This window comes from Lepidochelys kempii, chromosome 15 (genome assembly GCF_965140265.1).
Source record: "Lepidochelys kempii isolate rLepKem1 chromosome 15, rLepKem1.hap2, whole genome shotgun sequence".
Classification (NCBI taxonomy): domain Eukaryota; kingdom Metazoa; phylum Chordata; order Testudines; family Cheloniidae; genus Lepidochelys; species Lepidochelys kempii.
The window spans coordinates 14,072,274-14,095,748 of NC_133270.1; the positions used below are offsets into that span (position 1 = coordinate 14,072,274).

At 51.5% G+C, this 23,475-nt stretch overlaps 2 protein-coding genes and 1 gene segment (V, D, J or C); all 3 read left to right on the forward strand.

Moving 5' to 3' along the window:
- LOC140898990 (immunoglobulin lambda-1 light chain-like) overlaps window positions 1-23,475 on the forward strand; it is a 207,287-nt gene that overhangs the window by 114,739 nt on the left and 69,073 nt on the right. The window lies entirely within an intron of this gene.
- The window catches only part of LOC140898989 (immunoglobulin lambda-1 light chain-like), a 122,581-nt gene that overhangs the window by 37,920 nt on the left and 61,186 nt on the right, over window positions 1-23,475 (forward strand). The window lies entirely within an intron of this gene.
- Window positions 1,869-6,265, forward strand: LOC140898853 (immunoglobulin lambda variable 3-21-like). The segment is given in 3 exon segments: window positions 1,869-1,934; window positions 2,046-2,372; window positions 6,057-6,265. Coding segments are annotated over 3 exon segments (582 nt in total).

Consider the following 23,475-nt stretch of genomic DNA (forward strand, 5'->3'; position numbering starts at 1 on the left):
CGAACAAAAACCAAAAGGTAAAAAGGAACCCCCCAAAACTAATCAACCAGGAACAAAAACCTGACAAACAATGAAAAGTAAATGAATGAAATCTAAAAAATCTCACCTACAAACCCTGCCCCCAGCAGAGTTTCTACCCTGAGTAGGGTCAAAGACTCCGTGAAGGTCTTCATCGTTGCTATTAGTATTACATGGCAGGGGCTCAGATGCTGTGGTTATGGCTGGTGGTATAAACCTCCAAGATAATATAGGAGCCTTGTTTTGTTGATGAGGAAATTTGGGCTCAGAAAGGGTTAAACTTTGGCCACATGGTCATACAGCATGTCTGTGGCAGGGCTGGGAATCAAATCTGTATTGCCTGACTCCCAGAGCACTCCTCCTACCTACAGCTCCTGCTTGCTCTCAAATAGTCCGCTTTGCAGTTCCAGCGCCCCACCTCCTGTCTGCAGTATGTCCCTTTCCCCGGTACCTTCTCATTCCCTAGTTTCGTTATGGGTGACCAGGGACAACGAGAGAGGGTTGAGAAGAGGAGGAAGGTCAGTGCAGGCAGACAAGGATCATATCAGGAGCCCATATGAAATATACAGACTCCAATAAACTCTACAGAGAAGTACCTCCCTTCATTGATCTCTTGGGACGATGCTTTCTAGGTAGTTCCTGATACATTTTCCCATCTGTTTAGGGTGACCATATTTCCCAAAGGGAAAATGGGACACCATGTGGGTCTAGCCTGAGACCTTCCTCTCCCACACCCCACCCACACAGGGCTGGTCTGAGCCCAAGCCCTGCCTGCCCACCCCTGCACAAGGCTGGAGCAGGCTTCGCTGCTCGCCTGAGCCCTTCCTGGCCCCCACACTCTGCACGAGGCTGGGGCTGGCATTGTTGCTCGCTCAAGCCCTGCCTGCCCCCTGCACGAGTCCTGCCTTCCCGCCCTGTGTGGAGCTGCCATTGCTACTCGCCCCCCGTACATTCCTCCACACCCGACTTTTTTGACAAAAGTGGGCATTTGCCCTGTTTGCTCTGCCAACTGATCAAGTTGGGACAGCCAGAATAGGGCTTAGAAAAGGGACTGTCCCAGCCAAAACGGGACGTAGGGTCACCCTACATCTGCTGAGAATGGCTAAGCGTGGGTCTGGACTTGGGCGCTGAGCAAAAACCAGCCCAGAGTGAAATCCACCAGAAATCCCCCGGAACTAAAGTCCTCCCTTTCATCTTCTAGCCTACAATCCAGTGGCATAGATCCCCTCTCCAAGTGCAGGTCTCTCGCTATCAGACTCAGCCTTTTGCCTCCAGAACTGCCCTGTGTGTAACTATCCAACAACAGACTATGGATTATTATCCTCCTGTACAATTAGACCAGGAGCTTCCTTCGCTAACACTGGCAGAAGGCTTTATAAGGTGCAGTGGGTGGTCCCCAGGTATATAAAAGTACCCTCCAATGCAGTGCCTGTGTGGATAGGATATTTCTAACCCTGATGTGTTAAGGATCCTTTTATGGCTATGAACAATGGGCTCTGTGTGCTTCAGTGACTCAGCAGGACGCCTTTGGCTCTGGATGATATTTATACTTCATTAAATGTTTGAATTTACGCAGACAGGCCCTGATTCACCTCAACTTACACCATTTGTACAACAGTTTGGTTGCATGAACTTCAGCGGAGTTACCCTGGATTTACACTGGTGAAAAACAGAGAAGAATTGGGTCTAGAGACTGGCCCCTGTGTCTGCCCCTCTCATGTGGGTGAATGAAGATGCTTGAGCAGCCAATGAGCAGGGAGCAGATTTGCATGAAGGGGCCGTTCTCCAGCTGTGGGGGTTTAAGAGAGAGTGGGAGGATCCCCACCACAGACCCGTTTGCCGCAGGAAGCCGAGCTCGTCTGCATCCACCATGGCCTGGGCCCCTCTGCTCCTCGCGCTGCTCACATTCTGCTCAGGTACTACAGAGGGGAGAGCTTTCCCCCTGGCTGCCTGCAGAGCATGTTAACTGGGGATAATGTCAATGTTGCTGAGTTATTTTATCACAATGTTTTCTCCTCCTGTCTCAGGTTCTCTCGCCCAGTACGTGGTGACTCAGCCGCCTTCAGTCTCTGTGTCTCTAGGGCAAAATGCTCAACTCACCTGTTCGGGAAGCAACATTGGGGACAACGTTGTGCACTGGTACCAACAGAAACCTGGCAGCGCCCCCCTACTCGTTATATACGATGATAGTGAGAGACCCTCCGGAATCCCCGAGCGATTCTCTGGCGCCAACTCCGGTAACACGGCCACGTTAACCATCACTGGAGTCCAGGCGCAGGACGAGGCTGATTATTACTGTCAGGTGTACGACAGCAGCAGTGATCAGCCTCACGGTGACACAGCCAGACGGGGAAGTGAGACACAAACCTCCCCTTTCAAAGGGAACAGGTCACGTTATTTTCTGTAATGTGCGCGCCTGCCAGAGGTGGGGAAGGTGCATGAAAGGAGATTGTTTCCAGTCAACCCAGAACCCTTTCCTGCCAGCTGTGGAGTACAAGTCACCTCCTCGCTGGCCCCGTGGAGAGCTCCCTACACTGCAGGGCTTTTATCCAGACAGTATTTAGAAAGGAGGGGCTGGGAGGAGGACGTATTTGTAAGCAGTGCGCCCTCACCTCTGGGCTGTTTAAACACTGACCGGAACACCTGGTGCCCCCCCTGCTGCCTGGCTCTGTCTTATTGCCCCACCAATTGCCTGCCCAGATATCTCCCCTGGTGACGTCAGCTCTCCCCCAGCAAAAGGACATGGCTGGGGCCTGTTTCCCAAACATGCACCTCCAAGCACAGATCACCCCCCACTCCCGTCAGGGCCCGACAGAGAAGTTATACAGTCTGTCCCATGGGAGAAACCTTCCTCCGAGAGGCAGGACAGAGGAATTAGCCCCACTCCCAACCCCGGAGCTCTGAGCCCTGTTGGCGGGAGGACTGTCCTAGTCCTCCCACATCCTGACAGTACACGAGGGGCAGGTCAGATCCAGAGGCGTTAGATGGTTGAGTAACAAACAGTGCTTTAGCAAAGAGGCGGTGTCTCAGGTTCTAGTACCGCGAGTCCCAGTTATTTCTATCCCCCCTAATCAACCACTTGTCTTTTTAATGAATCTCCTTAAAGTGTTGGGCTGACCTCCATGCTGGCAGTAGGGTGGGAATATTCTCGGTCACTTCTCTGCTCACTGCCTGGGCAGCTTGCTCTCACCATCTCCCTTCTCCTACACAGATACAATTTGCACCTTAGTTCTAGTCTGACTTTGTCTAGCTTCATCTCCCACCCACTGGACCTTGCTCTGCCTTTTTGTGCTAGATTAGCGAGCTGTCTACTGTGAGAAAACTCTTCCCCATGTAGGCACTTGTGGGCCTCGTCACCTCTTCACCTGCTCTTGAGTAAACTAAATAGATTGCGCTTATTAAGTCTCTCACAGTGAGGCCTGTTTCCAGACCTCAAATCATTCTTGTAGTTCTTTTCTGAACCCTTTCCAACTTTTTCAACCTCTTGTTTGAAGTAGGGACATCAGCACAGGACAAAGTATTCCAGGAATGGTCTCACCAATGCCATAGACAGGGGTAAAACCACCTTCCCACTCCTACCTAATAGTCCCCTGCTTATGCCTCCAGAAGCCTCAGTGTGGCCACTGCCGATCACACCAGCCATAACAGCCAATGCGGGATGCAAACAATCCATACGTGTGACAAAGAGCCAGAACGAGGAACCGTTGTGTGTTGTGGGACATCACACTATAATTGACAGATTACAATAAATGTTCATTATAATACAAATAACCATTATCAGACCATCTAAAATGATATTGGCTTAGAGATGTTTCCTCATTGTGTGACTTGAATAATCAGTTCTTTAAAAGAAATCTGGAAAACCAAATACCATCTCCTGTACTATAAGGACTCCCCGCCTGGGTAATATGCAGGGTTTGAAGCCTGGATTTTCAGATTTCCAGCACTGACCTTTCTCCCTTGAGCTGTACGAGTAACTGTTACGCTTTATCCAGACTAGAAGGGGAAGCAGCACAGAGTTTGCCAGCAGGTTACCCAGCTATTTGGTAGAGTGCTGGAGATCAGGATTTTACTCTGGCCCTGGATGGCAGTGTGGTCTGGTGGTTAGAGACAGACTCGTCAATGCATAGATCTCACACCTGCCCTCTGAATGGCGGTGTGGCTGAGGCTGGGGTCTGTCACATTAGCGATGGTCAGTGATAAGGGCTGTGATGTGCACAGAGCTCTGAAGAGTGGCAAGTGGAGGGGACGATAGAACTCGTGAGCTCGTGGAGCTGTGTCCTGTCTTGCGGCGAATGGATGCTCTGTACAGGAGACACGCCGGGGACTGCAGAACATGCCTGGCTTGGCACAACGAGGGAACAGGATCCAGCTGAAATGTGGACCATCCTGAAAAGTGCACTGTAATGCTGGAGAGTTCTCTCGCCTGCTGCCAGGAGGGGAGCAGCCCCCGACAAGGAGCCCCCGGGGCGAGCTCCAGCCTCCAGGCGAGAGCAGAGTCAGATTTAATCTTTGAAACCATGAACATCACAGAAGTAAACTGGGGGTAAATATTTGCCGGGAGGCTGTAATGTCCTGCTCTGATTCCCTCCTCCCCCTGCTGCAGTCTGGACACTGGGGGAGGGATCTGAGAGTTCCCCTCCCTACACCAGCCTGTCTGCAACAGCACCCTGCGGGTGAGATCAGCTCTGCTCAGAGGAACATCAGCAAACTCCTTTATCCAGCCCCAAACTGGCTTCTTCATGTGGCTTATGGGACTGCACCGAACCCACTGAAACCCTCCTGAGAGGTGGGGACTCTGAGCATTATGGGATAGAGTCTAGCTCCACCCTCCCCAAGCCAATATGGAAACAAGCAACTCTTTAGTAACCAATTTTTGACATTTCAGGTCCTAATTCAGGAAAGCATCCCTCCTCGGGACAGCAATTAGCACGTATTTACCGATCAGCAGGTACTTCAGGGCTGTCCTGAATCGGGCCTGGTGTTGATGGTTCTCAGGTTTGAGTTGGTGGGCAATGTGGCAGGTAGATTCCCATCCCACAGAATCCCCATGCCCTTCCACTGCCCCCAGACAGAGGAGAAGTTTTCTCATTAGTCCCAAGTCTCCCATGTGTATTATCACCCCATAAAGATCCCCAATAAAGAAGCCAAAACACCTGCATCCCTGCCGTATGACCTGGAGAGCAGAGAAACTGTGGCTGCTGGCAAAGAACAGCTACTAAGCACATGCATCCCCAGTCACAGAAACCTCACCCTCCCGTATCATCTGCTGACTCCCTGCGCCCTACAGTCTCCCCTTTCCATTCCCTAGTTTTGCTTTTGACTTTTCAATCATAGGCAGAGTGTCTCCATTTCACTCTCCTCATTCCCAGACACTCATGAGTTGTGTTTGCTCAACCTGTGAACCAAGTGTGAGCCTTCATGCAAACCTGGGAACTGCCAGGTCAAAAGAGGAAGGGTTGGGAAAGTTACAAACTGCTGAAAACAAATGTTTAGAATGGAAACCATCCCACAGTCTAACCTCCAACAGCCGCCCCTGTGAGCGCTCAGATTCACCCTTGCAGAGTCAGCCCTGTGGAAGTGCAACTAAACCAGTGAATTATGCAGCAGGAGCTTCTCCCCAGAGAATTGGTCTCCTCTCCCATATGGCTACCTCTCTGCGATCATAGGGACCAATCAGACGACAGCCAATTAGCATAAAGGCAGAGCATGGAGGCTACTCCCGCAGGAGGATCAATATAAGGGGCGGATACTGTGGGGGATTCTCAGTGGATTTGGCTGGTTTTCTCCCACGGGTCTGAAATCTCCTCACCATGCTCTGGGCTCCCCTCCTCCTTCTGCTGGGGATGGGGTGCACAGGTGAGAACAGGGGGAGTGGGTTAAATACACAGTGACGTTACTGCTGAAGCCAGTGCACACACTGTGTCTCTAGTGACTGGGGACGGACAGGGAGGGATTGACTGGTCTCTACAGTATTTTTCCAGGTTCCAACTAGCAGTCTGTGGTGACGCAGCCGCCCTCGGTGTCAGTGTCCCCAGGAAACACCGTGAAACTCTCCTGCACCATGAGCAGTGGGACCAGCATCAGTGGCTACGCTGTGTCCTGGGACCAGCAGAAACCTGGGAATTCTCCACGATCCCTGCTGAGATACAAGTCAGATTCCGACAAGCACCAGGGCTCTGGGGTCCCTGCTCACTTCTCTCGCTTCTCTGCATCCTCCACAAGGGTGCCGGAGATGGTCAGATAGCCAGAGCTGTCCAGCAACGCCAGCTATCTGACCATTTCCGGCACCCTTGCGGAGGATAAGCCTGATTATTACTGTGCTGTGTGGCACAACAGTGCTTGTCACAGTGACGCAGTCAGACGGGGAGGTGAGACAAAAACCTCCCTCTCCCAGCCTGGGCTCCGTGTGGCCTAGGCAGAACGGCCCCTGCTGCAGAGTTTGGTCTGTGCTGATAACACCTCACACAGACAACTGCTCATCACAAGGAAATTCACGCCCTCACAAGTGCTCCCTCCTCATTATTCTTCTGCAGCATGAGGAAGGGGCAGTTTACTCCATCTAGGAGTTAACATCCCCACAGTCTTCAATGGGGAGAGGGAGAAATTCACCTCCCCTTACAGACTCAAGTGACTTCAGGGCTCAGGTCCTTTCAAAGATCTTGCCGAGCCCCCCTGCAAAGAGAAGGCTGTCAGGGGCTCCCTTTTCTAAGTAGGACCAACCAGAGACAGGGGAGGGAGTTAATGGCTATGAGAGCGGGAAGGGGCATCAGGCGAGAGTGGCATGGAAACAAAGGGCTTTTCAGGCCCTCATTGCCAGCTGAGTGGAAAGTCTGGGGGGATGTTTTGGGGGGTAATGCCAGGGTGAGAGCAGGGCAGAGCTGGGCAAGCTCTGGTGTGGACAGGTCGGGATCAAGCTGGGCTTGTAAAAGGCTGGAGAGGACTACGTTGGAGGTTGCAGTATTCGTGGTCGATGATTAGGGCGAAGCAACTGATGCAGCCACTGGGACAGAATAGGAGGGGTCAACGTTTTTAAACACTATGAAGGAAAAAACGAGAGGATTTTCTGAGGGTGGAGAGGGAGGAGTGAAGACACCCCCTGCGTATGAGTCTGGCTGCCAGGGAGGATTAGAGAAAGGACACAGACAAGAGGGGTTGGGAGGGAAGATCTCTGAGCTCAGCTTTGGCGATGGTGAGCTTGAGATGAGCGGAGACATGACCAGCTGAGATGCCAGAGGAACTACAGGAGACAGCTGTGCAGGGGAGAAGGATACCAGAGAGTTGTTAGCATAGAGGTGGTACTGCGCCCACAACGGGTCACCCAGGGGTCAGCTGCAGAGGGAGAAAAGGAGGGAGCCGAAGCGACAGCCCTTAACAAATCTCAGGGGTTCTAAGCCAACCCCAGGATTCTGGAGAGCCTGACCCATGACTTTTGAACACTTGGGGTTGGTTGGCAATAGTCACTCATGGCAGAGGCCAAGTCACCTGAGGAGGCTACCAGAAGCCCATGTACAGCACTGGGGACCATGGGAAGTCAGAACATGGGGCTCGGTGGAACTGAGGAGCCCTCCATTACCCTGGGGCCACAACTCCCCAGCCAGCCTTGGTGAGTGAGCTCCCCACTGCTCGCAGCCTTCCCTGTCCCCACAGCCCTCACGTAATTTCTGACCCCATCCCTATGAGTTTCTGAGGCATGCAGGCCCTGCTGCAGAGTTTGAAGATCAGCAGGAACTGCTGGCAGAAAACAAACGCAACAATGGTGCACAGCAACTTCTGGGAACTTTAAAAGGTCTTCAAGGAGGAAACTCTGAGCCAAGAAGCACGACCCAAGGTCCCAGAACTGGAGGAGCTGGAATTAGACTAGGTAATGAGGGTAACGCTGTTAATTAGCTGTTAAGTCATCATTGCTGTAAATGTACCTGTCGCCACTAGAGGGAAATCTTCATTTATAATATAATCAAGGCCCTTCCCTTCCATTTTCATTTTGTTCAGTATTTCCTGTGACTATCAGTATTTATTACCAGCCCAGACCCATTTTGGTCTCTAATGCGTAACCCAGCAGCTAGAAAAACTTCATTGCAATTACATGTTAGGCATGTATCTGGTGGTCATCACTAGGGTTGATGTAGGTGTTGAAAGTGGTGCCATTTTTCTATATCACGTACTATTTAGACGTTATTGGGCATCCAATCTGAAAAAATCATAATATCCCCAAAAGGGCCATAACTTGTAGAAACTTATTTTAATTTTGACCCAAATTGGCAGAAAGCTTCTAAATACAATTGATAATGCAATTATGGACTCAAAATAGTACTGGTTTGGAAAGTTTGGGAAATATTTAGCACCAGGTGAAATATTTTATGCAGTTTCCTGTAATTTTTTGCCTTCAATTAAAGCAAAAGTCTGCTAGTAAGTCTGCTGTAAAGTAGTTACACGACAGCATGAGCTTGTTTGTCCCATGTAATACAACAAAATTGTTATTATTTATAGAATGGACTTATTTAAGAAAAGCTTTGCTGTCTGCTATTTTTATGAGGTTATTCAGATAATAAGATCACCTACCTTTACTTATAAAACAAATTTTTGATGTTATCTGCTCAGCCAGAGACATAAGTCTAAAGCACACATGCTGCAACTGTAATTACCGTCTTACCATCACTGAATACAATGATAGACTGTAATTATCTTCTTACCATCACTGAATACAGTGATAGTACATGTAAACTACTTATATAAAAGTTACGATTCTTAGTAGAAGGGTTGTAGCATGGCTACGTATGAATATATCATGTGAATAACAAAGTATAACCACATACTCTTATGTAACCCGAACATATAACTACCAGCTACTGAATGTCTAATGCAAAACCTCTTCTAGCTATATTTACTCACAAAAATAGTCACCGTGATGTGCAGATAGTTCAAACATTTCAACTCCCCCTCAGAAGCTGTGTCTGACGTGTTCACTACTCCCTTGCTACACTCGTTGCTGACACAGTTACATGCATCAGAACACACGAAATCTTCCCTGTGGCCTTTGCATCTCCTTGTTGCACAGGGACTCTCAGAGCCACAGGGCACAAAGGGGAGGATGGTTCTGGAGCAGGTGTCAGCACCATTGTTTTAGGAACCGGGTGCCCTGGGGCTGTGCTATCATCTATCCGTTGTTGACAGGGGACACCTGAAGATGCTGGACTGTTGCAGGATTCTGTAGATGTGACTGGTAATTTGCACATTTCAGGTGCTGTCTGAAAGAGGCCATTGCTGGTGGCAGTTTCTCATTTGTTTTGTTCTCCTTAGCAAACAGCTCCTTGCGCACGTTGTCCAGAGATGCTTGCTTCTTCCCACAGTCCAGGAATGATACCAGTAAGACGTGGGCTGCTGACTCTGGAAAAGCTGCACTTGGACTGGGCTGCGGTTACCTACCTTCAAAATTTGCTCATGACTCTGAGCAAGGACAACATGATTCAGCTACTGCTTGGTTCCTCATTAACGCTGTGCTTAGCTCAGGCCTGTCCAGGCCCTGAATTCAAAGCAATGCTCCTAATGTATAAAACCATCAACAAGCAAAGGTGTAGCTACCTCCTAGACTGTCATATCACCTTTGATGTGTGACCGCGTCTGAGTGTTTCTGCTCTTTGCCCTCCCAACGGCTCACGCTGTAGGTAATGGGAGCAGGCCGAGCAATGACAGCAGGCACTTAAGTTACTGACACACCACAGCCGATTGATATCTCACGCTTGTTCTTGGGATGGGAGGAAATCACTTTTCTTTTGCACAAAGCTAGGGGGGAAATGAGCAGCATTCACATAGATCGTATCTCACTAGCCTCCCCTTGACCTGAGCAACACCCAGCCCCGAACCCCAAAAATCCAAGCATCGTTAGACTTTCACTTTGGTGCTGCTGTGAGCAAGACATGGAATGCCAGCAGGCATGCGAGACACGCAAAGGCTGCAGGAGCTTTTCTGTTTAAAAGTCAACTTTCAAAGTGCTCCACAGTTCCCAGACAGAGTCAGATTGGCTTGGAAGTTGGTATGCTGGGAGACGGCCTTGGGTACCAGTTGGGGTCATGGTCGCAGGGCTCCTGCGGTACAGCTCCCTTCTTCCCCTCCTGGTCAATGACCTGTGTTTAATCTTAGTGTGCTCTGAAAGACCCGGAATAGCGTCTGGGGTACAATTTGCGGGTCATTTGGTGACCAGAGCCTCCCCTTTCCCCCGCCCTGTTGTTACAAAGAGGACTCCAGGGGAGGTTTAGGTGGTGGTCCAGACAGCACTGACGCAGCAGACATGCCGTGCTGAGCTGGGGAGCGAACTGAGAATGAGTGTGCTCCATCCCTGCCACAGGCCCACAACCCACACTTCAGGGGCACACTCCGTCCGCACCAAGCCAGATCCACAACGGGATGCAGGTGCCTACGGTCCAGTTGTAGGCAGCACTGCGATCCACAAAATCCCTGCTCAGCTGCCACCCAACCCTGTAGGCGCCTAAACTCACTAGGCAGCTACGTTTTTGCTCTAAAAGGTCCCTGGGCACCTGTGTTTCTGCCTCTGAGCACATGTGCTGCTTCCTCGCACCCGAGCCCTAGCTCATGCCTAAGCCCCAGCACGATTCTCAAACTGCCCTGCCTACCTTGCCTGTGGGACTTGATCTGGTGGGCGTGCTCAGAGGCCACCTAACTTCACACCCGGCGACTGGGGAGGAGACAGCCTCCCCCATAACACGTTATAGTTTGGGTGTTCACCCAAGATAGAGCCTGGTTCCGTTTCTTCTCTCTGCCTGAAGAAGAGAAGGGATCTGCACAGGGATCTGCCGCCTCTCAGGTGAGTGTCCCGAAAAGAGCAGTACATCCCCCTCCTAACCTTGAAGCAGGGAAATGACAGGCTGAAGGGGGAAGGACTGGGAAAGTTACAAATAACTGAAAACAAGGGGTTAGAATGGAAACTGTCGCACAGTCTGAACTCCAGCAGCCTCCACTGCGAGCATTTGAATGAAACCTGGATCCTGGCAGACGGTCATTGCCGGAGTGGAGCTGAGCTAGTCACCTTATAGAGCAGGAACTCCTCCCTAAGGGATGGTCTCTCCTCCCGTGCCCAGGTCTCTGTGATCATAGGACCCAATCAGAATAGAAGAAACTAGAATAAAGGTGGAGCTCAGATGCTGCTTCCCCAGTAGGATCAATATAAGGGGCAGAGACTGTCAGGCCTTCTCAGTGGATCTGGTTGTTTTCTCCTAAGGGCCCGAAATCTCCTCACCATGCTCTGGGCTCCCCTCATCATCCTACTAGGAACGTGGTCCACAGGTGAGAACAGAGGGGAGGGGGTTAAATAAGTTGCTGCTGAAGCTAAGACACAAACAGACTCACTAGCGGCTGGGCACGGACAGGGAGGGGTTGATAAATTTCCACCATATTTTCCAGGTTCCAGCTCACAGCCTGTGGTGACTCAGCCACCCTCAGCGTCAGTGTCCCCAGGAAACACCGTCAAACTCTCCTGCACCATGAGCAGCGGGACCAGCATCAGTGGCTACGCTGTGTCCTGGTACCAGCAGAAACCTGGGAATCCTCCACGATCCCTGCTGTATTACTATACGGATTCCAGCAAGGGCCAGGGCTCTGGGGTCCCCGCTCGCTTCTCCGGTTCCAAAGACACGGCCAGGAACGCCGGCTATCTGACCGTCTCCGGGGCCCTGGCAGAGGATGAGGTGATTATTACGGTGCTGTGCGGAAGAATGGCAGTGCTATTCCACACAGTGCCACGGACAGACGGGGAAGTGAGACAAAAACACCCTTCCCGCCTCTCCCCTGGCCTGGGCCCTGTGCGCAAAGTTCACCAGTTGCAGTTTTGTCTCTGGCTGGGACAAATCACACAGCTGGTTATGAGCAGGAAATTCAGTCCACAGAGCTATTTCCAGCTCCCGCCTCATTCTCCATGTGCAGGATGGGGATTATCCCCTTCTTCTCCCTAAGAGCCAGCATCCCCTCTGCTGTCAGAGTGGGGAGCAAGAGACAACACTCCTATCACAGCCGTAAGAGTCAGCACAATTTAATTCCTTCTCAGATCTTCCCCAAGGCCTCCAACAAAGACAATGGAGTCAGGCCCTGAGATTTCTGCTGCAGAAACACATCGGCGGCAGAGGGGTGGATGGGTATAGAGGGGAATGGGGCATGAGGCACCACAGATAAGGAAACCAAGAGCTAAACAGGCTGGCATCAGTGGCTGAGAGGGGTTGGCAGGGAAGATTTCTGAGCTCAGTTTTGGCCAATGTGACCTTGACACCAGAAGAGCCATCGAAAGGCGGGATACCGGAGAGACCACACCAGATGGGAGAATGAGCAGCAGGGCCGGAGTGGAGAAGTGTATTGGGGAGTTGTCAGCACAGGGGTGAGACTGACCCCAGGTGAGCAGATGGAGATACTGAAGGATAAGGCTGAGAGAAAGTAAAGGAGAGGACAAGGAGGGAGCCTTGTGGGACTCCCACAGAGAAGGGAAGTGGGGAAGGAGGAGGAGCTGACAAAAGAGATGCTGACAGAGCAGCCAGGGAGATTGGGGAAATCCAGCCCAATTACTCAGCACCCCAGGTGTCCGAGAGTCCATCATTCCCGGGCACCGCTCTCTGCACTTGTTTCCCATTGAACAGGGGCCAAATTCAACCTTTAAGTTCCCATCTTCATTGCCCTTCACCAGAGTCAGATTCAGCACCATCTCTTGCGGTTTTATAGTGAGCCCAGCACTAATTAGGCTCTTTTGCTGAAAGCCCCAGATTCTAGAGTCCAGTGATTCCATGAAAACCTCGGCTTTCAGTGACTATGTAAGGAAGTTTCTAGCCCTTGGATTGACAAAGTGACCCTAGCATGCCTGAAAGGCTCAAACACTCAAAGACACAGATAATGGTGCCCCCGTGTGTATATTTATTCATTTCATTATTTTCAGCAGCCTGACTCAGAATTTTTGAACTCTAGGAGCTGGCTGTATGCTTCATGGCACTGGCCCACGTCACCTGCAGTGGGTGCCAGAAGCCTGCATGCCGTACTAGCAGCCATGGGGAACAAAGGGTTAAGGGACCCAGTAGAGCTGAGCAGTGCTCCATGACCCTGGGGCTACAACTCCACATTTGGCCTCTGTGAGTCAGCTTCCTACTGCTTCCAGCCTTCCCTGTCCCCAGCAGTCCCCACCTTATTTCTAACTCCCCTCCCAGCTTCGCATCCCTATGGGCTGTCTGAGGTGCCCAGGGCCGGCTGCAGCGTTGGGAGGTCAGCAGGAATGGCTGGGCTAAGGCGAAGGTTACTAAGAAGCAGAGCAACTTCTTGTCACTTTAAAAATTCGGCCAGGAAGCAAATCTGGGCTGGGGAATAGGAACCAAAGTCCCGAGCTGGGCTGGGGAGCTGGAATTCGAATAGGAAATGTTGGTAAAACTTTTAGCTTGGGCAAGAGATCACTTCTGCAAGTGTAGCACTGACCAGTAGAAGGAGCTCTTCAGCTAGAATAGGCCAAACAGGAGACACTGGTCATTGTTTGTCATGAATCATTTGGCCGCTTGCTGCTGGGGAGGGATACTATGGGGGGCGACAACAATAATAACAGTGATGCTTTTTTCCTGCTACCTCCCAGGTTCCCCCTTTTTCCTTCTTTCCTTGTGGGCAGAGAGGGACAGGTGAAGCAGGTGGGAACTGGAGGAGAGCAGGGCCATCAGACATCCCCATACGAGGAGCCCATGGGACATACACACTCCCCAAGTGTCCTTCTTCAGTCTCTCAGGAGGTTATCTCAAGGGGATGCTTTCTTGGTAATTCTCTGATGACATTTGCTCCCTGCTGATACAGACTGAGCAGGTGCCTGTCCAAGAAACAGCCCTGAGCAGAAACCTGTCCACACTGAACACACACAAACAATCCCCTGAACTACCCTGTCCCCTCCGTGGCTCCAGCTCTGCCCTAGGATCTGATGGTGCGTGCCCCTCTCAGTATGCAGGATGATCTCCTCCAGACTGAGCCCTTTGCTTTCCCAGCTCCCATTCTGCTCTGCTTATACAGTGCCAGCCACCTCATCCACTGTTACACTCCCAAAGCTTGACAAGAGGAGATTCCTACCAGAATCTGAGCAAAGCTTTGAAACTGCAGTGGATGGTCCCCAGAAATATAATCTTTCCCCAGGGCAGTGCCAATGCTGATATGATATTTCTAACCACAATGTTTAATGATCCTTTTATGCTCTTGAGGTTCATGCTCTGGCTGACACAGCAGGCAGCCTGGGGTCATCAGTACTGGCTCTACATCATTAAATATTTGAGTTTTTACAGAAAGCGGCTGATTCTCCCTTCACTTACTCCACTTTCACAACAAGGTAAACTTCCGTGGAGTTACCTGGGTTTTACACCAGTGTAGAGCAGAGAAGACTTGGTCCCAGAATCTGTCCCCTACCCTGTGTCTCTGCCCCTCTCGTATGGGTGAATGAGGAGGTTTTAGTAGCTAGCAAGCAAGGACCAGATTTGCATGAAGGGGCTGTTCTCCAGCTCTGGGGGTTTAAGAGAGAATCGGACAGTTCCAGCCAGAGACACGTTTGCCTCAGGAAGCCGAGCGCATCTGGATTCCCCACCATGGCCTGGGCGCCTCTGCTCCTCTCACTGCTCACTTACTGCTCAGGTGCTACATGATATTTGCTTTTCCCCGTGGCTGCCTGCAGATCATTTTAACTGGGGATAAAGTCAATGCTGAGTCATTTTATTCATGTGTTTTCTCTTCCTCTTGCAGGTTCGCTCGCTCAGTACGTGCTGACCCAGCCGCCTTCAGTGTCTGTGTCTCCAGGGCAAAACGCTCAACTCACCTGCACAGGGAACAACATTGGGGGCAAGAGTGTGCAGTGGTTCCAACAGAAACCTGGCAGTGCCCCGCTACGTGTTATATATGGTAGTAGCAGCAGACCCTCCGGAATCCCCGATCGATTCTCCGGTGCCAAATCCGGTAACACGGCCACGTTAACCATCACTGGAGTCCAGGCGCAGGACGAGGCTGATTATTACTGTCAGGTGTGGGACAGCAGCAGTGATCAGCCTCACGGTGACACAGCCAGACGGGGAAGTGAGACATAAACCTACTGTTATCAAAGAAAACGTGTCCCATGTCCTGTAGAGGAGACAGTGTGTGAAGGGAGACGCATTGTTATGTGCAGTGTTGGTATAGCTGTGTCAGTCCCAGGATATTAGAGGAACAAGGTGGGCGAGGCAATATCTCTTGTATTCCCTCACCCGCCGTGGACAATGTTCGGAAGCTGAGTTATTCGGCTGGTTCTCGCTGTTTGTGACAGTGTGCTGTTTGTGTTACGGTTATCAATGTCACAGTGCAACTGCACCGGTAGCTCCCCTCCGTGGTCCGCGCCAGGCGCCTCCAGCCCTCACCTGTTACCGAGAAGGGACTCGTGTCCCACTCCCTTCTGACTGGAGGTTTAAGGGTGCACAGCCTCCTGCCAGGCACGGTGATATCCCCAGCAAACCAGTCTGCCTACCAGCCAGCGCCTGAGCCCTGCTTTCTCTCCGCAGCTATGACAGGAGCCATTTACCAGGACTCCAAACAGCTCTTAATAATCACTCATATTTATTCATAGCACAAAAGCATCACAGAGAAACCATATAACAATAAGCAGATTTAGACGCACACTAAACATACCAGGAATCACCCGTCAGTGCAGGGATAGTCAACAGACAGACTGTGGGCCAAATCTGGAGTGCCAGACGCTTTTGAACGGACTCTGAAATCTTTCTGTTTAGTTATTATTATAATTATTGTTATTTTTTATTATTTTCTCTGGCGTCTGGACCTTGAATATACTTTGACTAAGAAAAGTGGACCCTGACCAAAAAATTGACTACCCCTGCATCAGTGTTCTGGAGCCCTAGTAGGCTAAAGTCTTTCCAACCTTTCGGTGAAGGTTGGGGTCCACCTAGAAGCCAAGGTCTTGTCCATTTGTTGAATGAAAAAGAAGAGCCCGTGTCAGTTCAAGCTCATCCTTTGATCACAAAAGCCCATTCTTTGCTTCCTGCTCTCTGGAAAACCCAGCGTGACCCTGTATATGCAACCCACCCCAGGCGGTGGTGGGGCTGTTCTGGAGTTGTTTGCAGTGCGAGGGGTAAGCATCCCCCAGAGCTTTTAGTCTGTGGTAAACCTCCCCCCTGGAGCAGACTGGCAATTGGATAGACACCATTCATGAAGTTGACACAGTGGTCCCCAAAAATACTGCATGGGGTTGCAATATAGGTCCAAATTAACTTTTGGCTGGGAAAGGAAGATGTGGGAGCAGGGACTGGGCCTTTAAGGGATGAGTTTGGCAGGCAGAGTGTCTGGTCAGGGCTCTGGGAAGGTCTTGGTGTGATGCACAGCCTAATGGAAGCAGACGGGGAATAGAGAAGAGCGTACGCCAGCACCTTGAGCCCTGGCTGACCCCTGAACAGCGCACTGGTTAGGGTAAGAGCGGGCTGCAGATGTAACTCTACCCAGTAGGTGGGGCTCATCGTCTATAATGTGCCAAAGCCGAGAGAATGGCCGTTGCCCATTGTAATGTACCTGTAGCTACAAGCTGCTGAAAAGAGATGTATCAGGGGGCATCCTGGGCTCTGGTATACACTACGCACTCACAGTTATTCCATCCGAGATTACCCCAAACAACAGCAAGAATTGCTCTTAGCGTCATCTCTTTTGGGGGTCCCAGATTCCTCCTAATTCCTGGGTTTCTTACAGTGTAGAGGCCTGCGGAGGGAAGGTTGTGAACAGGAGGAAAGGAGGTGCCGTCAGACACCGATCACATCCAGGCCCATAGGAAACACGCACACACAATAACCTCTGCAGCAGGTATTCCCGTGAGCTGAGCTCTGGGAAGTACCTCTCGGGAGCACACTTCCTGGTAGTTCTGCGGGGACGTTTTCCCACCTGCTGATATTTGTCTTACACTTAGAGTGTGAGCTCTTTGGGACACAGCCCGTCTCTTTGGTCTGAGTTCGTACAGCACCTAGCATAATGGGGTCCTGGGCCATGGCTGGGACGCCTCGGCCAATTCTGATGCAAACAATAAGTAATAACGCTAGATGCTAACCAGGTGTCTTCTTCCCTTGTCCAAACTGAATCCCATGAGAGTTTCCTCCTGAAATACAGCTCTCCCCTTCCCCTGCTGCTCTGCTAATGGGGCGAGTCCCCTTTCAGGTAACACCCAGAGTACGGGGTCCTCCCCTACAGTCCTGTGCCATTGGCCCAGGGATTCCTACTGGAAACATTGCTGATGGGTTTGAAAGCTGCACTAGGTTATTACTAGGAATAGACCCGTTCCCCCTCGGTCAGCACCCATGTGGGACTAGGGTGACCAGACAGAAAGTATGAAAAATCAGGACAGAGGGTAGGGGGTAAAAGGAGCCTATATAAGAAAAAGACCCAAAAATCAGGACTGTCCCTATAAGATCAGGACATCTGGTCACCCTATGTGACACTCTGTACATTTCTAACCAGAATATAGATACTGGTCCTTTGATGCCTATCAGAGCAGACTCGGGGAGATTAAATGGGATCAGTGGGGTGTCCTGGGCTCTGGGATTTGAATGTAACCAGTGCCTGCCTGAATGTGCAGAGAGCCTGAAACTAGAGCAACAGGACGTGCTAACGGCCCTATTCATGTCAACACTGCAACCTGCAGCTCAGAGGGCTCCCACCAGCAACACTCAGCAGTTTGAGGAGACCTTTACTGATGCTGTCCCATCCTAACACTGCTGGGGAGGGACCATCAGGCAACCCCACAAGGAGTCCTCAGCCTGCCCGGCAAGTGCTGCCCTTCACCCTGCTCAGTCTCTCTCTTTGGGGGGGAGGGAGAAAACAGAGCTTTTCTTTGGTGAATCCTTGCTCTGGGTGAACAGCCTCTGGTCTCCCCCCTCCCTCTCCTCCTGCAGGACGGGGACTGTCTATAATCGGTCACCATCCCCTCAGCGTGGGTAGGGGAAGGGGCAGCCCTAGTTACAGCCTCCTGTGAAATCCCTATTCAGGGCTCCAGAGATCTCGCCAGGGGCCTGCCGCAAAGAGGGGGCTGCAGGATCCTGACATTCTGGATAGAAACCAGGCCAGGGGCGGGTGATGGATCAGAATGTAAAGGAATGACAGTCCTGACTGAGAACGCCCAGGAATCTGGACTGGAGGTGGAGAGGCCACCCACTTGCCCCCTCTTCCGGCCGGCAGCTTCCACAATGACTGCAAATCTTCCTTCTGAACCAGACCCACTGGGGCTCAGGGTAAATACTCCAGCAACCCCACGGGTTACCAACGTGTGTGTCCCGATTTGAAACGTGCAGTGAGGGAACAGAGCCCTCTCGGGAGGCTCGTGCCTCAAAGGAGGTTTGGATGACAGCCCTGTTGTGCACAGATGGGGGCATGCGAAAGGCAAAAGCTGCTTTCAGGGAATATTTTTATGAATCTGAAATATCCTGGTTTGAAGATGCTCTGATCCTGCAGGACTTTTGGCTTTGACATGAACTGAGAGGAAACCTCATGAAGGCAATTGAAGTTGTCTGAAAAAATGATGGATCTACCCCAAAGATGGGAGGACGTCGGTGGCGTGATCGGCCTGGACACACAGAGGAGAACGAGCGGCGAAGGAACAGCCTGTGTGCTGCAATGACGGGGAAGTGGTGCTGCTCTCCAGCCATGCAGAGGAGCAGGATCATGGCAGGCATGACATTGACCACTGGGGGAGCTGATCACCCCCGAGCTGTGGAACAGTGCAGAAGGGGGGTGCAGTTCACAGTGACAGGCTACCAGCTGCTGCGGTGGAGTCGTCTCTGGGCTCAGGGGCTTTTCATACCCTAACGGCTCTTAGATACGACATACGAGGTCCCCTAGGGGCCTTCAGCTCTGGGGACCCAGCTTCTCGGCCAGCCCCTTCTGACCTCCCTGCTCCATGATCTTGAGGGCAGGGGCTCTCCCTCCAGGGCATGATGAAATCCCCAAATCCTGAGGGCGGAGTGGGAGCAGCACTGGGGCTGCCTACGCCTGCAGCCCCTCCTGCTTCCTCCCTTCCCCAGTCACTCCGTGCTCTGCCCCAGGGGAGCCACGTGTAGGGGTGGTGATCAGCTGGCCCCTGGCCACCTGCCGGCCCCACGACTCACAGTGACCAACGGGCTCCTCGCCATCTTCAACTGGTGCTGCCCTGAGTCAAAAGAGGAGGTGAAAAGGAAGAAGCTGGAAGCACCATCCTAGCCCTTTACCACCACCCCCCTGCTCCCTGCTCAGCCGAGCCACCTCCCCCAGCCAGCAACCCCCAAACCATGGGCCGTGACAGGAACCATTAGCTGCTCTTGTTGTTCCAGGTGCAGACAGAGACTCTCCCCTCCCTGAACTCAATGGTGGAGCAGCTTGTGCGCCTCAGCTCCAGGAGTCTCTCGATTGTCTCCGTGCAAATGGAAAGCGGAAGAATTCTTTCTTACCCCGGTTACAATGGGGATGTATAAAGACAAGCTCTCCCCGTATTACCGACCTCCGAAAGGGGTGGGGGTGGTCATAGGTCTTGGCAGCCAATCATCAGGGAGCAGATTTGCATGAAGGGGCCGTTCTCCAGCTCCGGGGATTTAAGAGAGAATCGGAGGGTCCCGGCCACAGACCCGTTTGCCTCAGGAAGCCGAGCTCGTCTGGATCCACCATGGCCTGGGCCCCTCTGCTCCTCACGCTGCTCACGTACTGCTCAGGTGCTGCGCGGGGGAGGGTTTATTTCTGTCTCTAGCTGTAAAGGGCTCTGCCTGCACAAAGCTTGAATGCCACAGCAAATGGCAAAATAGGTATTTTCCACCCATGCCTTTTGTTCTCTTCTTTCAGGTTCTTTGGCCCAGTACGTGCTGACTCAGCCGCCCTCAGTGTCTGTGTCTCCAGGGCAAAACGCTCAACTCACCTGCTCAGGGAACAACATTGGGGGCAAGTATGTGCAGTGGTACCAGCAGAAACCTGGCAGCGCCCCCCTACTCGTTATATACGATAGTAGCAGCAGACCCTCCGGAATCCCCGATCGATTCTCCGGGGCCAAATCTGGTAACACGGCCACGTTAACCATCACTGGAGTCCAGGCGCAGGACGAGGCTGATTATTACTGTCAGGTGTGGGACAGTAACGCTGCTCACAGTGACACAGACAGACGGGGAAGTGAGACACAAACCCCCTCTTTAACTAAGGCCACATTTAATATTCTTTCTTGTGACAGTGGGAGGGGCTGTCATTTCTGAGGTGGGGAAGGGCCTTTCATATTTAATCACCCTTGGCACAGTTCAAGGCAGAGATTCTGTTAATGAGCGCTGAGATTTGCAGACTTCACAGCCACTTCTACACACAGTGTTGCTGTCGCTGTGTGAGTCCCAGGATATGAAAGAGACAAGGTGGGGGAGGTAATGTCTTTTATTGGACCAACTTCTCTCCATGCAGGAGACAAGTTTCCATGCTGCACAGAGCTCTTCCTCAGCCAAGAGCTGTGTGGAGCTCGAAAGCTTGTCTCTCACCAACAGAAGTGGGTCCAATAAAAGACATTCCCTCGCTCACCGAGCCACTTCCACAGTCTAGGGTATGTATCTCAGTTAGCGCCACTCTTAGGCACCTGCAATGTCCTCGCTGCTCTCCGTATTTCATACTGCCTGAATCTGCATTGCTTCGGCGATGATCTATTGGTTGCTGTGGATGATCAGCATGGAGCTCAGGAAGTGCTTCCATTACATGGCGGGCATCTCAGATTGAGCTGAGGACTCAGGAGCCCTCACTGCCTGCGTCCGCAGGAAACACTGTGAAACCCTCCTGCACTGTGAACAGTGGGACCAGCTTCAAAGATTACAGGTTCCAGCATGAACTCAGGGGTTCTCCATGATACCTTAGTTACCTCTCAGATTCTGAGGAAAACCAGGGAGCTGCTGGAGTCCCTGCTCCCGCCTGTGGGGACCAAGACATATCCAGTAACACTGGACGCTTAGCCTTCTCCAGGGCACGCGGTGGAGAGCATGCTGTCACTGTGCTGTGTGGTGTAATAGTGGAAGCCAGAAATATCCTTCCCCCTCACTCCTGCAGCCTGTGCTCTGCTGGGCAGTTCATGACCCGCAGTTTGGTTTCTGTCTGTACTCAGGGTTCAAAGTGCACTGACTTGGCTTGGAACATCATCCCAATATTTTCCTGATTGTGCAGAATCTGAATTTTAATGTAGTACAGTTACATTTTCTAGCCCTTCCTTAAGGTTGAAAAGAAAAACCTTGTGAATGTGACTTGGTACAAAGCTGCCTAAATGTGTCTGCAAGTAACAGCCTGCAAAAACCTCCTTAAGGGGGTGTGAACTGTCCCATTCATCTCAATGGCATCTTAACTCTGAAACCGAACAAACACAAGTAAAATCGGATGCAGTGTGCAAACATAATTCAAAGATTGCACTGGGCAGAGTATATACGTGGCTGAGTCGTATCTTGTAAGTTGCTTGCTAACTCCTTTATGCGCCTTAGGTCTGGGCTGTGGCTGCTGTGGGCAGCAGATTCCCTCCTGTTTGCAGTCCGTAGCCTCGGGGCTGAGGGCCAGGTATTTTCAAGGGGGGATCTTCAATGTTAGCATTCACTGCACTTGTTCGTCCTGCAGACCCTGAGTCACAGAGCAAGGCCCCGCTCTTTATTCAGACTTTATGTTTACCTCCACTTTACTCAGAGGGTGGGTGGGCAGAATTTGGTTTTAATCGTATTGAATAGCACAGACGTGCTCAAAGGTGGTATTTTAGGCTTATTTCATTGCAAGGAATTACATACTAGATTAATAATAAAGTGGCCCCCTAGGACTGCCCAGAGGTGCTCACTCTAAATTCTCCAGGCCCCAAAGTGTCTGCCAGATGTGGGGCTGAAGCGATGTGAGGAGTAGCTGGGGAGGTTGATGTCTCCACTCCTCACCTTTCCCCTCTGTTCCTGTGGCTCCCACGGACGCCGCGGGATAGGGATTCTCTCTGGCTGCTCATTTCCAGAAACGGACAAGGCCCAAAGCCCTGTTCTGGGAGAGGTGCGTCAGCTCCACACTGTTTAGCTGGTGCGATAACACACAGGGCTTTGGACAATGTTACTGGAGGCATCAGGGCAGCATCACAGCCTCTGTTTCTCTGATTCCCAGGATAATCACCAAACAAGATTCTGGAGAGGAACCTTGATGCTGTCAGCCAGCGTCTGAAGATTGTCCTGCCCGCCCGTCCACCCCCTGCTCACTATCTGTGTGAGGCGCTGGTCACCCTTTCCGTGCCCCTGTGCAGATGTCTGTGACGCGTTGACTCGCTTGGTCACCCAGCACAGGAAGAGGAGATCAGTTGGTGTCTCTAGGGTACTGGGTGTTGCCAGCTGGCTCCTGCTGAGCGTGGGCCACTTCAACGGCGATAGGAAGTGGCCCTGCCAAATGTCGCAAATATAAATGGCTGGGAAATATTCCCAACTGGAGAGTCAGGTCCTTGTTTGATTCCACCTCAGGGGCAGACTGGGGCCAGGGAAGGGATCTGAGAGGCTCCCCACCTCCCCACTGGCCAGCCTGCCCTGGGACCCTACACGTGACATCAGCTCTGTTCAGAGGAACACCCTAATGCGGGTTAACAAGCCCCTTCTCCCCCCGCGTCCCCGCCCCGACCTTGCTGGAGCACAGGCTATGATGGGACAGAGCCAACACAGAACCCAGGAAGCCCTTCGGAGTGAATGTCAGATGATTCATTGAGTTCTTGCCTGGTGCTGCTGATCCTGTGACATCCTGGGAAGGAACAGAATGAATCCCCCAGCAGTTCTCAGCTCAGAGCTCTTCCAGGGGACACATCAACTCATTTAGATATTTATATAGTTTTACGACAGGCTACATAAAAAGCACTCGCGAAGTCAGAACAAACTAAAATTTCAGACAGACAAAATGAGAACGTCAGCAATTTTTCAGTACTAGTGTGGCTGTGACACTTTTGTATTTTTATGTCTGATTTTGTAAGCAAGTAGTTTTTAAGTGAGGTGAAACTTGGGGTACGTAAGACAAATCAGACTCGTGAAAGGGGTTAGTCATAGAAAAGCCTGCAGTCATAGAATATCAGGGTTGGAAGGGACCTCAGGAGGTCATCTAGTCTAACCCCCTGCTCAAAGCAGGACCAAGCCCCAATTTTTGCCCCAGATCCCTAAATGGCCCCCTCAAGGATTGAACTCACAACCCTGGGTTTAGCAGGCCAATGCTCAAACCACTGAGCTATGGGTACAGTAGTCTGGAAAGGTTGAGCACCACATGACTGTGCCCTGATGGTTCTTCCACCTGATCCCACCAAGTCTGACCTTGACCACTGGGGGGAACTCTTTGTTTACAAAGTGCTGAAGGTGGGAGAACAAACTAGAGCTTGGCAGCAGTTGGGGAAGTGATGTTCTGAAAAAAATCTCTACATTTTGAAATTGTTGCCATTTTGTAGCGCTCATATGGATCCAATTTCCA